Source organism: Panthera leo, chromosome A2, assembly GCF_018350215.1.
Source record: "Panthera leo isolate Ple1 chromosome A2, P.leo_Ple1_pat1.1, whole genome shotgun sequence".
Lineage (NCBI taxonomy): Eukaryota > Metazoa > Chordata > Mammalia > Carnivora > Felidae > Panthera > Panthera leo.
In genome coordinates this window covers 167070665-167084755 of record NC_056680.1, presented here as the reverse complement: position 1 = coordinate 167084755, position 14091 = coordinate 167070665, and the positions used below count along the sequence as shown (strand labels likewise).

The window sequence follows — 14091 nt, the reverse complement described above, 5'->3', positions numbered from 1 at the left end:
CCATGAAATTCTGATGGTTCCACAGAGGTAGAACACTGAAATTTCTAACACTTTTGTAGCTATTCCAGAGGGGAGGACAACTGGGCCTTGGGGTGTCTAGTGGCAAAACAGTCTGTTTCCTCCCGGGAAAATGGGCTCAATGAATAAGGGGGACTTACAGGTGGAGGCTCAATGAAAGACCACGTCGGTCAGGCCACGGATTTGATGTTACATATAATTGTTAAGAGAAAGCCTGGCAGCTTTGATGTTTCAGAATATTGCTGTTAAAGGAATAGGCTATAAAGGTGATTCCAATAATCAGTAAAGAAAGGAGTTGTCGTGAAATAAAGATGGTAAGACAGGCAATATAGGTGCTTCGATCGTGGATGGAGAGATACTTTTGCAACAGTTCACACCAATTCAGGTGATGGAATCGGGCAGACATTTCTCCAAGGAAGACAAGGAGTCCATGACATCATTAGCCATCAGGGAAATGCAAATCAACACCCAGTGAGCTACCACTTCACACCCACTAGATGGCTGTAAGGAAACAGGTGGCCAATAACAAGCGTTGGCGAGGAGCTGTTGAAACCGGATTCCTCACACGTTGCTGCTGGGAATGTAAAACGGTGCCGCCATGTTAGAAAACATTCGGGCAGCTCCCAGCAGGTCAAGTGTGGAGTTACCATACTACCCAGCAATTTCACTTCCGGGCATGAACCCAAAAGAATTGGAAACATATGTCCCCCCAAAACTTGTAGATGAATGTTCATAGCACTGTTATTCATAATGGCCCAAAATGAGAAACCACCCAAATGTCCACCAGCTGATGCGTAAACAAAATGTACTGCGTCTTTAAAACAGTGTTTTCCAGCTGTGGGAAGGCATGCGGCACTGATGTGTGGATGCACCTCAAAAACATCTAAGTGAAAGAAGCCAGACACAAAGGCCACATGTTGTGTGATTCCATTTATATGAAATGTCTTAAACAGACCAGCCCATAGAGACAGAAAGTAGATTAGTGGTTGCCTAGGGCTTCGGGGAGGAGGAATGGGGATGAGCACAAGGTTTCTGTCGGGGTGGTAAAAAACGTTCTGGAATTAAAGTCACTGTTGATGTTCACACTACTCTGGACATACTAAAACACTGAGTAGGATGTATTTTGTGGTATGTGAATTATATCTCCATAAAGCTGCTATTAGAAAACCACAACAATACAAATATGGGCCATAGAACTCGGTCTATCAGTGGAGTGAAAATTTGGGTGTGCATTTCAGAAATGTCGGTGCTGTTTCGTGCCTTGAAAATTGAGGTCAAATGTCCTTTCGACTGGCTGACATGGAGACTCACCTGCTATTGTTCTGATCTTCGGCTCCTGCAGGGTGAGGACCCCCTTGCTGACAGCGTGCTGACCTTCATGGCGCAAACGTCTGCTCTGACCTATGCTCCTGGCCCTGGGGCAGACTACCCTGGGGGCCGCCCACTGCGGACCCCTGGCAGGCTGCAGCCTGACGAGCTCAGCCCCAAGGTGGATGGCAACGTCAATAGGCAGAAACTGATCGCTGCGCTGGGCGCATATGCGGCTCGGAAGCCCCCGGCGCCCCACGGGGAAGGTGACGCGTGGCCACGAAACCCACTGCATGCACCGTGGAAAACACCAAGGGTCCTTTCGGCGCCGGTGGAACCCCGGAAGTGGCCTTCGCCTCCAGGAGACCCCAAACTGCCCCAGGCCATGAGCGATGGTAAGTTAGCCTCCACCAATCCCCGGGTTTTTGTTGTTTTTGTCTTTCTGGCCCCTGCCCAGGGCCAGTCCTTTCCACTCTACACATCCTTTGAATGGCTTCTGATGCATCAGTGCTGCCCCCTAGGTCATGGCTGCAGCCAGTGCAGCGAGAGAAAGGGCCTCGGGCACCCTCCTGTGCCTCTGGTGCTCTGAGGAGAGAAGGTGGTTGTATTCATGCCAAGAGAATCCAGCCGTGGTGCTGAAGGGAGAAAAGGGCCCTCCTGGGGTGGAAGGGGCCACAGTGTTTAGACCCCCACCCTCTCAGAGTCAGCTTCTTTCATCATTGATGAAGATGCTGAAACATGTTGAGGAACAATGGCCAAGTCTGACCCCAAATTATGCTGGCCACAGAACATTGTGGAAAACTGAACATGAACGCTTGTGGATTCGGCATATGTCATGCCTCAGCACTCCTTATGGTCAGACTCGGGGTCACGTCACATATTTATCGTTGTTTGACTGTCCCCAGAAGAGCCCAGTCTGACACGGATACCCCTCACGATGCAGTGCAGGCACCATGGGGCCTTCAAAGTGACTGAGCCTCAGCACGGCAGCTTCAGGGCTCTTCCGTGAGTCACGCCCTGCTGTGGCCGTCCCACAGGGATGCGGTACTTACTGGTTCCTCTGCCTCTGTCAGGTGCAGAGGGGTCCCTTGTATTTATCTTCTAGCAGCCTTTTTCAAAGACCATAAAATAGAAAGTGAGATTCTGATAAAATATGATTTCTTCTTTGAAGATATACAAATAATAAAATCAAGCAGATAACAGGTTTTTTTAATTGACCGAGAATCACATTAATGTTAGCATTCTATTTTCTATAAGTGATGCCTTAATTGGATTTGTTCTGACAGCCTTCTTTTCTACATATTGCTGCTTTTCAGCTAAGTAGCTTGCTTGTTCTCTCTCTCTCTCGGTCCACAAAGCCATTATGGCACCTTCTAAATGGAAGGAAAACAAAGTTATAATTACAGGGAGGCGGCATGTGTGGCCATTACTAATGCTTTCTTCTCCTTCTTGTCTTGGGAAAGAAAGCTGTATGAGAAAGAAGACTGCGCTTGCCTACCAATTGTTTGCACATAAATACCCACTGGTGTGTCTGGCACTGCTCTGCAGGAGGCTGCTGCTTGGGGGGGCACCTCTCTCTCCAGCATGTTCTCCTCTGGGGGTGTTTCTCCTCTGCGCAGCTGTGAGAAATTCCTTTTACTGGCCCTGCTGCCTTCTGCAACTCCCATAATCCCTAGACTCTGCCAGTGGCCTTCAGCTGCCAATTTGGCCTTCACTTGTCATTGCCTTTCCCATCTTCCCCGGCTCAGTGTCACCCGGCACCTCTACTATGAGCACACTGCAGAAAGTCACCCCCAGCCACTGGGTGGTGGCCAAGCAGTGGCCTCTGCTGGGACTTCTGGGCCCTCTCCATGGTGCTGACCGCCCCCTTCCCGTCTTCTGCTGGCTGCCCCAGCTTATGTAACCACCCCTTCCTTCTCTGTCTCCTTTCCCATCTCCCACAACTTAAAACAATCCCTTTTATCAACTACTTCTGTCCTAGCTATTGGCAATGGGAAGCCTCTACGAAAGAGACTTCAATGCACTAGAGAGCCAGGTGTGCTCACGGAATACGACCGGCTCCACGTGTCTGCTAGTGTTCAGGAGCCTCTGTCTCCCCGTCACTTGGTACCTTCCCATTCTTCTTGACGTGCCCTGAGGCACAGGTCTTTGGGGAAATCCTCTTTGATCTCCATTCTCCAATGACCGTTATTAACTGCATAATTTCATTGGCAGTTTTTTTCTGTGCTAACTTGCGATGTTGGCCATCCCTTCATGTATACTGTCTTCCCAGCTGCACTTTATGCTTTAAAAGGAGACATGTAAAATGTCAATCACAAAATAAATAGGGTATTGTTAAATGAACCCTGGGCATGGCATCACTGGGCTTCAGCAAAAGGCAGCTCCTGGCCTTTCCTGCCACTTCTACGCCCCCACCACCTCCCCATTATCAAGTGGTTTCATCATTGTATTGCTGGCAGATGAGAACTCTTGTATAAACCTAACCACAATAGTTTTATCACACATTAAAATTAATAGTAATGTCTTAGTGTTGTGATCTAATCGGCGCTCACATTTCTCAGTCGTCATAAATTTTCTTTACAGTTGGTTTTTTTGAAGTTCAAAAGAAGAGCCATTGCCTTGGTGGGTCTGTCTGTTCAGCCCCTTTAGATCTCACAAGGGTTCTCTCTCTTCTTCTTTGCTTGTCTCGTGGGGTTTTCACATTCTGGATTTTGCTGGTGCATCCTGATGATAGCATGTCCCTGGTTCCTGTTTCCTGTGCTCTGTACTTTCTGTAAGCCTGCAGTGTAGGAGCTAGCCCAGCCCAGAGGTCTGACCGTGGTGTTAACTGTTCAGCAACGAGGCTTCAGAGGTGGTGACAGGGTGCTTTTCTGTGAGGGGGACACTGTCTTGCTGTGTCTTGTGTTAGCATCAGCAGCTGGGGCCACTCAGCCTCCCTGGCAGACTTCAGCTTGGCTCTTTGAAGTGTTCGATCTCTCAGCAAGATGAGCTGCTACCCCACCGCAGAGGAGAGGCTCCTGGAACCTTGTGCCTTCACCCGAGCACATCTCACAGTCTGCAAGTACATGTTTGTGCGACTGTTTGACAAATGTTTGTCCCCCCGCCCAAACCATCAGCTTAGGAAGATGACACACGGCCTCCTTGTCACTGTCCCCATCCCAGCACCCAGCACCCAGCGTGTGCCTGGCAAAGTGTCTGCTGAGTGAATGAACCAGTGGATTCTTCCACACAAATGGCCTCATTTGATTTTCATGTCACCGTTATAAGGCGGTATTATTTTCAACCTCATTTTCCTGATGAGAAGCTGCAGCTCAAAAGTATAAATGATGGCACTCACCCCCACTGTCAGATCACTTAAGACGAAGTTGGAGCTCAGAAGAGGCAATCGTAGAACATTTAGATTTAAACACAATTTGCTTTGTCACTCTGGCTAATTGCTCCCGGACTCCAGTTCAAGCAAGCATTCAGCTCCCAAGTTCAGCTTTTTCTGCTTAGTGTGTACAAAAGTATGTTCCTGGCCTCTAGAGGGGGCAGAGTGGAAAAGGTCACTGAGGGGCAGGGTGTCAGCCGGTGTAGGACGGGTAAAGATTTCTCTTCTTACATATTTAATGAAAAAGAACGAGAAAAGAAAAGGCCGACTTTCCTCTAAATTTGCAGTCCAGGGGCTTCCTGAAAATAACTCTTGGACTCTGTGCACTGGGATTTAATTGGCGTTCGATAACAGCAGACACCCGGGTGGGCCATTTCACGTCACTGCCTGAAAAACCGCCCCTACCATTTGGCCACCCGCCTGCGGTCCCTGTGGAATGTACAGGTGGATTCAGTGTGCCGTGAGCACAGAATCCCTAGGCGCAGTCCTCTGCACCAACCCAGCTGCACCTTGGAAGTGACAGCAAGAGAGTGGGAAGGGAGGGGTGGAGGGCTGCCGTGCCCTCAGGATGGTCAGCCTGGACAGCTGGCTATCCCAGACGCCCTGAGGGCTGCTACCTGGAAGGGCGACCCTGTGGTCACGCGAAGGGCAAGGAGCTCCCATGTGACGCCGAGAAGGCTCTGTCCTTCTGCGGCATGATCGAATCCCGCTTGTGACACCGTCTCACATGCAGCCACAGGAAGACCCACCCGTACCCGCCCCCAGAGAAGTGCTCAATAAATTGAGTTACTGACTCAATGTGTACGGCAGATGTTCATTTGGTAAAAGCTTATCATAGAAAAGACACCTCTCTCTTCATTTATTTATCATTTACACCCTATCTTTTTTAAAAAAGCTTTAAAGCAGTGCCAACTCGCAAGAAAGAGCTGTGTGAAATGGGGTGATGGGGGACAGGCGGCAAACCGTGTGCCATGTGTGGATTCGAGCTGCACCGAATGCGGCCTCTCCGGTGTAAGGTGGAGCGCTCCGGCTGCCGCCCGTGTGTGCACTCCTCCGTCGATGCTCTTCCGGAATTTCCAGATCAGTTTGAGTGGGGATCAATTTGTAAATGATTACTTGTGCTGTTTACCAGTTGTAAAATGACAAATGGCCACTCTGAAAAACTTGGGCGATAGGTGTGCAGAAAGAAGTAGACAAAAGTCACTTCAACTTACCTCCCGGGTGAGCGCCACAGGCTCGGCGTGCCTTCCTCTGCGGCCGTGTGTGTGTCGCAGTCCCCCTCTGAGCAAGGGGAGCGGGGTGTCGCCGTCCCTTTAATGTGTTCACCGGGTTAGTTCTTCCTCCAGCCTGGGATTAGTCTCAAGCAAGCCCTGTGAATTCCACTCACTCTTATGTAACATATAGTTCCATGCCCACTTTTTACATTAAAGTTTTTAGAAATTGTGGTAAAATACACATGACCTAAAACTGACCATCTTAACCATTTTAAGTGCACAGCTCAGTGGCGTTAAGGACATACATGCTGTTGTGCAGCTGTCCCCACCACCATCTCCAGGACATTGTCCTCTTCTCAAACTGAGACTCTGTCCCCATTAGGCACTAACTCCACTCCCCTCCCCAGCACCCAGTGCCCATCCTCTGCTCTCTGTCTCTATGGACCTGATGGCTCACGGGACCTCATAGAAGTGAAATCACAGGGCAGTGGTCCTTCTGTGACTGGCTTGTCTCACTGAGCATCATGTACTCCAGGTTTGTCCATGCTGCGGCGGGTGTCAGGATTTCCCTCCTTTTCAAGGCGGAATGATATTCCACTGTATGGGTAACACCATATTTTGTCAATCCATCAACGGACGCTTGGGTTGCTTCTATCTTTTGGCTGTTGTGAATGTTGTTGCTGTGATTGCCGTATGCCCAGAAGTAGGCTACCACTCTGTGTGTGTGTGTCCTTCAGATATCCCATCCAAAACCAATGACCCATGCACGTACCCATACAGCTGTGTTTTTAAGTAGAGGCATAATCATCTAACCATCACGGTATGTAGGTACCACAATACATTTAAATCAGTTCTATGTCTCTATACAGTTGACTCTTGAACAGCGTGGGAATTAGAGGTGTCAACCCTCTGTGTAGTTGAATATATGCACTTAACTTCCGACTCCCCAAAACCTTAACTACTAATAGCCTACTGTTGACTGGAAGCCTTACTGATAATACAAACAATTCATTAACACATATTCTGTGTCTTATGTGTATTCTTGCAATAACGTAAGCTGGAAAAAAGGAAATGTTACAAGATATGTTCATAGTACTCTGTACTACAAAAAGTCCATGTGTAAGTGGATGCGCACAGCTCCGAGCTGCGTTGTTCCAGGGTCAACTGCAAGTCTCCTAAATTATATATAGTTTGTTGATCTTTGCTCTTCACATAATAGCACCATTAACATCCTCATGCATAAATCTTTTCAGACCACAGAACCCTGATTAGAGTTTTCCCAGCCTCAATAGTCACTGAGTTTTAACAAAGCCTAAAGTCACTCTTTTTCCTTTTTTTTAAGAGACTATTTTTTAGAAGCTTTAGGTTCACAGCAAAATTAAAGGGAAGGTACAGAGATTTCCCATGTACGTCCTGCCCTCACATGTGCACAGCCTTCCCCATAAAAAAGATCCCCAACTGGAGTGTTAAATTTGTTACAACTGGGGAACCTGTATGGACACATCATTATCACCATAGTTTAGGGTTTAGTTAGGGTTCGCTCTTGGTGTTTTACGTTCTGCAGGTTTGGACAAATGTACAGTGGCTTGTGTCCACCATTATAGGATCATACAGAGTAGTCACTGCCCTGAAAGTCCTCTGTGCTTCCCCTGTGCACCCATCTCCCTCCCAATCCTCCAACCACTGAAATTTTTACTGTCTCCATTGTTTTGCCTTTTCCAGAATGTCTCAGTGTTGAAATCACACAGTGTGATTTTGTTTTTGTTTTTGTTTTTTTACATTGGCTTCTTTAATTTAGTAATATGCATTTAAGGTTCTCCCATGTATCTTCATGGCTTGACAGCTCGTTTGTTTTTAGCACTGAATAACATTCCAGTGTATGAATGGACAAAAGCTTAATTTATCCATCACCTACTGACGGGCTTGGTTGCTTCCAAGTTTTGGCAGTTATGACTAAAGCTGCTGTAATACAAACACACGTGCGGTTGTTTGTGTGGGCATGCGTGTTCAGCTCCTTTGGGTGAATTCCAAGGAGTGTGATTGCCGGATCTAGGAGTTTTATATGTTTGTGGTGTACAGTCAGGCTTGTAACACATTTTGAGTTAATTTTTATGAAAGGCGAGGGTCTGTGTCTAGATTTACCTTTTTGCATGTGGGCGTCCAGTTGATCCAGCAACATTTGCTGCAAAGACCGTCTTGTGCCGCTGTATTGCCTTTGCTCCTTTGCAAAGATCAGTTGACTATTCTTATTTGGGTATGTTTTGGGGCTTTCCAGATCTATATGTCTATTCTTTCACCAGTACTATACTGTCTTTCTTTCAAGTAGTGTCAGACCACCAACCTTTTTCTTCCTCCTTCAATATTGGGTTAGCTGTTTTGGGTCTCTTCCTTCTCCATATACATTTAGAATCAGTTTGCCAATATCCACAAAATAAATTGCTGGGCTTTTGATTGGGATTGCATTGAATTATAGATCACGTTGGGAAGAACTGACATCTTGGCAATATTGAGTTTTCCTATCCATGAACGTGGAATATCTCTCCAGTTATTTAGTTCTCTGATTTCTCTCATCAGAATTTTGTAGCTTTATTCATATAGATCTTGTGAGTATTTTGGCTGAAGTCATTCTTTCCATTCAAGTCTCAATGATGACAACTAAATTATGGAAACCACCTTAGGGGATGAATCATTTACAGTTTTCTAAATAGTTAACTAGAGCCAGTGACAAATAATATGCAGTGTGCCCACTGGTAGAAGCTGCCAATCTAATTCTTGCTCACTGATGATGCTCAAAACCAAACCAAAGAGGAAACAAAGCCTCTAGCCAATCTGTTGGAATTCTTTCTTTATTATCTTGATTCCACACCCTGGGGAGCCCAGACTAGGAATTAGGAGAATTTAGTTACTATTATCGCTCTGCTTACTTTTATTCTGGGCATTTCTTATGCCCAGCTTCTTCCCAACATACCTTGTTATTTTTTCTATTCAGATGTCTTACTGTATTATAGGTTGAATGGCCAAGGTAATGAGTGTTCTCATCCCCTGCCCCCCAAATCTGTACTAAAATGGATTCTATTGTGTTGATATGGAATGTTTATAGGGGTGGAAGTCTGAAACACTTTCCTTAACTATTGGCTGTGCAATTTCCTAACTCTATGACTCTTAGCAAGTTTACTCATGAATTTGCTCATTTTTACAGAACACCTGCTGAGCACCAACCAATCAGATAGTCTTTCTTATTCTCTTCCCTCATTCAAGATAAGAGTGTTGGATACGTATGTTTTGGGGCCTCTTCCTGTTTGAACTTTCCGTGATTGCTAAGACCATGTAATCGCCGGCTGTGTTGTCTATTTCCCCATTTTGTTGATGGTGGGAGTCCCAGCCTGGAAACTTATACAGGGCAAAAGTATACCCTGTATCCCTCAACCTCAGGAGGGCACTGAACCAGAACTTTTACTTTCATGGTGACAGTGATCAATTGTAATAGTGGAAAAACCAGATTCAAGTGCTTCTATTGCCCTGGAGAATATATGCCCACAATTTAGGGTCATTTTCACTTGAAAGGAAGCACTTGCTGCCTTTTTCATTTTTGAAAAAATACATTCACATTTGAGTGAAGGCCAGTGTTGCTCTAAATACTTTTGGTTAAAAAAAAAAAAAAAAAACAGGACCAAGGGGCATATGGGTGGCTCAGTTGGTTGTGTCTGACTCTTGATTTCAGCTCAGGTCATGATCTCAAGTTCATGGGTTTGAGCTTCTTGCTCATGCACATTTTCTCTCTCTCTCAACGCAAATAAATAAACATAACAACAACAACAACAACAACAACCAGGACCAAATTGACCATTTAATTACTGGAGTAAAGAGGCTGCCTCTCAGAGTCTGCCCCATGAGGAACTATTGATAAATTGCTGTGCCCTGGCTTCATGCCCTTCCCTGGGGTTTATGAACATCTTCTAGAACCTATGGAAGAAGGTACCTGTGTTATCAAAGTAGTCCTCATCTCAGTTAAACTTAGTCCCACATTTGGTATAAGATGCCTGAAACCTTTATGTTAGCCTATCACCATGTTGTGTGGCCAGCAAACAGTCTGCTTTCTCCTGGGGGTGGGGGGTGGGGGGAGAAGCAAGAGCAGGGCAGAGGAATCTCTGGGTGTTGCTCTGTGGCTTACACAGCAGGAAGATGGCTCCTCTTGTTTTGGCTTCTGACTCCACCCTGCCTGTCCAGCATCCCTGAAGTGAACACACCTGGTTGGGTTGCTCAGATGTACAGGAAGAGCAGCTGTGTATGAACAGGGACCCTGACTCTGCATGGCCCCATCCCGTGCCTTCCTCCTCGGCTGGGAAACAGCTTCCCTCAACTTCTGTGCCAGCAAAGAGTCACTGTTCAGATTCGAAAGGAACCTGGGGGGTCACACAATCTGCCCTCACATGAGAAGTATCTTCAATAGCATCTCTGGCAGATGAACTGTCAGCCTTCCCTTAAGTACCTATGAGTTCATTACTTTCCTGTGAGGTCCATTACATGAGAAGCCAGAAGCATTTTCTGGAAAGTTCTTTACACAGAATATTGAGTTGAAATTTGCCTCTCTTACATGGAGAGTGGGTAGAGCACCTAGAGAGGACTTACTGCAACCATTTGTTCCTGCCACCTTCCACCAGGAAGACCTCCTCGAACAACACAGAACAAGTGCATTCTCCCTGTCGCCTGCTGACCCTCACATATAATGCCATCTCCCTGCCACATTTCTAACCTGAATACGTCTAGGCCGCCTCCTCTTATCATAAGTCAGTTAACATTCTGAGTGTGCAGACTCATGTTAATGTGAATTTCAATGAAACATCCTTTAGAAAGCAATCTGACTGCCACCCCCATCACCAACTGAAGTGGCACAATTAATGCCAAACCTAATTTTATTATTTTTTTTTGGTTCTTTGTCTCAGTGTTACATGTAATAGAGAGACTGGGTGATGATGATGGTGACAGTGATGATGATGATGATGATGGTGATGGTGGTGATGGATGATCATCCTGGTGGTGATGATGGTGATGATTGATAGTGATGATTGTGGTGATGGTGGTGGTGGTGATGGATGATGGTGATGGTGATGATTGATAGTGATGGTGATAGTGATGATGGTGATGACAAAGGTAATGATTGTGGTGGAGATGATGATGAAGTGTGTTTACACATGGCTAAATTGTATCCTTTCCATATATGCATGGTGCTAAAGGCATTTAAGAGCAAAAGCTGTTATACATGAATCACATCTTCATTAAAGCAGTTTTGTAGTGAGGTTATCTGCACAAAATTGCTTATTCTCTAAAGCTTATAACATTTTGTCTGGGGGACCCTATTAAGACATATAATTTCAGTAGGTCAGGCTTGCAGCAGTTGTGCATGTGACTTGATCTCCTACTCCAGGCCTTACATATTTGATGTCCTGACATTTGTGTAATTGCTCTGCTAGAGCCCACTTGGAGCATTGAAAGCTACTTAAAATGTCATTATAAGCTGGCCGGGTCTTGGAATTATATGGTGCAGTTGATGGAACAAAAGAATGTTCCACTTTGATGCGCGTGGTATTTGATTGTGCTCTGTGCCATGGTCCCTTTTCAATCCACCAGGGCTAGCTGGACTTTTAAAAAAGGATTTCTTGATTTCTGTTCATCTTCACATGACTGACAGTGGGTGCCTTTGAGATAAGTCAGTGTGGTTTACAGTAGTGGCATGGGAGATGATTTCTGATATGTGTTAATCGTTCTCATCATAAGCTGCTCAGCCACTCGAATCTACCATTGCATACCTAAGGGTTTTTTTAAAGTTATTTTTCACTAATGAAACCTGAAAAGTTTCTTTTTTAGATGAGAGGGACAATGTTTGGAATTATATTGTATTATTCCATTTTGAAGGTGGATATTTCTTATTACAGTCATTCTAAGAGATCCATGGAAAGTCTCTCCTGATCTCTGGTCTTTATCTTAAAGATAAGGAGTTTTATCATGCGGTCATCCATTCCTGTTCTTTTCCAGATAATGAGGCTAGACTGAAGGAAGCGACAGAAAGAAGAGGTATGGCACAATACGAGTTTCTCTGAGTTCTTAAACGTTGGGACGGATTATTAGCAGAGGAGCACAATTTCACGTTCACTGTATTGATTATTAGAAATGTGGTAGACAATCTACACGCTTTATTTTGTTTTCACAGTAAACCCTTCAAGTGGGAATTACTGCCTTCCCACCTCCCCCATCTTCCGTACCCCGGATTCGTTTTTCCACAGCCCTTATCAGTACCAGACATTCTATGTATTTATATTTTCAATTGCTTATTTTCTTTCTCTTCCGGTATGGATGAATGTTTCATGAAAGCCAGGGCTTTGTTAACTGCTTTATTCCCGCACCTGGGAAGTCGCTGGGCATAGAAAATGTGCAATAAACATTTATGGAAGGAAGGAAAGAATGGAAGAGAGGAGGGAGGGAGGAAAGAGGAGAGGAAGGAATATCCCATCTCTTGAACTCTCCTGTTTAAATGTGAATGTCTCTGGGAGGCACAAATCACTCACGGATTATCAGTCACCTTAATGAGACCTAGAATGAGTCACCCGCACTATGGGCAACAGAGACGCTGCCTGAGGAGCAAGCCGGGTGGGGGTGTGTAGGGACACAAGGGAGGGGGCGTTCGGACATGTGGGGACAGGACCAGACCGTGGACTCAGACACAGAAGACGGCACGAGGGAGTGAGGGATGCAAACGTTGCCACACACAACGTTGGAGAATCTACGTGAGAATCTAGCCTGCTTCACAGCTTTGTGCGAGGCCAGTTGTGCGAGGCCAGGTTGCTGTAAACCAGGGTCGGAATAATCACCGTGGTAGTTCTTGTATTGCTTTACACTGCACGTCCAGCACGGTAACCCCGTCGGGTTGTGCTCCTCCGTCTGGAATTGGACAGTGGCCGGAGACAGTGGGGCCCTGAGAGGAAACGTTCTGCCCAGGTAGACAGGAAGCCTTGGCTCAGGGGCTTAACTTGGTCTGAAATGTTGTCACAGGGGAGGTAAGAGACGTCCTCTGCCTGCTGCTGTTGGATGCAGAGCGGGGTGGGGCAGGGATTCCGTGGTTGGAGCCCTGTTAGCACACGCACCTTGGCTCTGCGAGACGAGGGTGGTGTGAGAGACCGGGGCAAGCCCTTGGTGGGCCAAGGTGCTTGGGAATGGAACGTTTTTGTCCAGTGGATTTCCTGGTGAAGTTTGCATTCACCAGAGACACATTTTTGATTCAACGCTTGTTAAAAATTTCTCACACATGTATCGATCCGTTTCTTGCCTCGACGGATGTCGGGGGCGTCGTGGTGTGCACCCAGGGGCCTTATGCACAGGGAGCAGCAGAGCACTGTGACGGGCCTCGGCCGCCCGCAGCCTGGCTCCTACTTTTAGGTGCCTACCCTTTCGCCCCTTTTATGCCATCGCGGCAGCCCCGCAGACAGACCACTTAGAGTGGGTGTGTTTATGCTGCCACAGGCCTAATAAACAGCAAAGACAAAGACTTGTGCTTACTTTTTAGCTTAGGTTATTTTTTCATGTTTTTTACTGATTTTCTCCTTAAAATATATTCTTGACGTTTTTGATGAAAAAGTTTTGCTCAGGGTAACTCAGACCCCAAAATTTATACAGTAAGATTTTTTTCTCAAAAGATATAAATTGGGTTTATCTTTTTTAAAAATGAGTAAATTAATTGGGTTACCTTCATTAGAAATTAATAAGAATTTTTAAAACTTTTTTAGTAAAAACTAAGTTTTATATTCTTATAGTTTAAATAAAAGTTTTATAGTGATGTTTGTTAGATCTAAGTTTGTCAATTTCATTGTTAATTTCTGAGGGTAAAATGTAGGAGGTAATTTACAAGTAGATTTGAAGTTTGGAGGTTGTTTGGTTGAATTTCAGGAAAGACATTTGCCTGCAGATGGGGTAATAACTGACAGTTTGGGGAGCGTGTGAGCTCAAATACTTGTCTGTTTTAGGAGGAAAATGGAATCAGTTTTTGGGTTGTGCTGTCATTTGATGTTCTTGCAGGGTCTCCGCAGTTGGTCTGTCCCATATGTTGAGTTTGCTTAATACTGTCCAGTCATCAAGTCTCTCTGGCTGTGTGAGTGTGAATCCTATTGTAGCTCTGAAGCAAACCATGCC

The 14091-nt window shown here is 45.7% G+C and overlaps 1 protein-coding gene across 10 annotated transcripts in view; it reads left to right on the top strand.

The window, feature by feature from the left end:
• Positions 1–14091, top strand: part of PTPRN2 (protein tyrosine phosphatase receptor type N2) — an 811978-nt gene that overhangs the window by 320333 nt on the left and 477554 nt on the right. For all 10 annotated transcript variants that reach the window (XM_042927240.1, XM_042927243.1, XM_042927244.1 and 7 more), the window contains one exon: positions 1361–1721. In XM_042927240.1, the coding sequence (XP_042783174.1) occupies positions 1361–1721 (361 nt within the window). The remainder of the gene's footprint in view (positions 1–1360; positions 1722–14091) is intronic.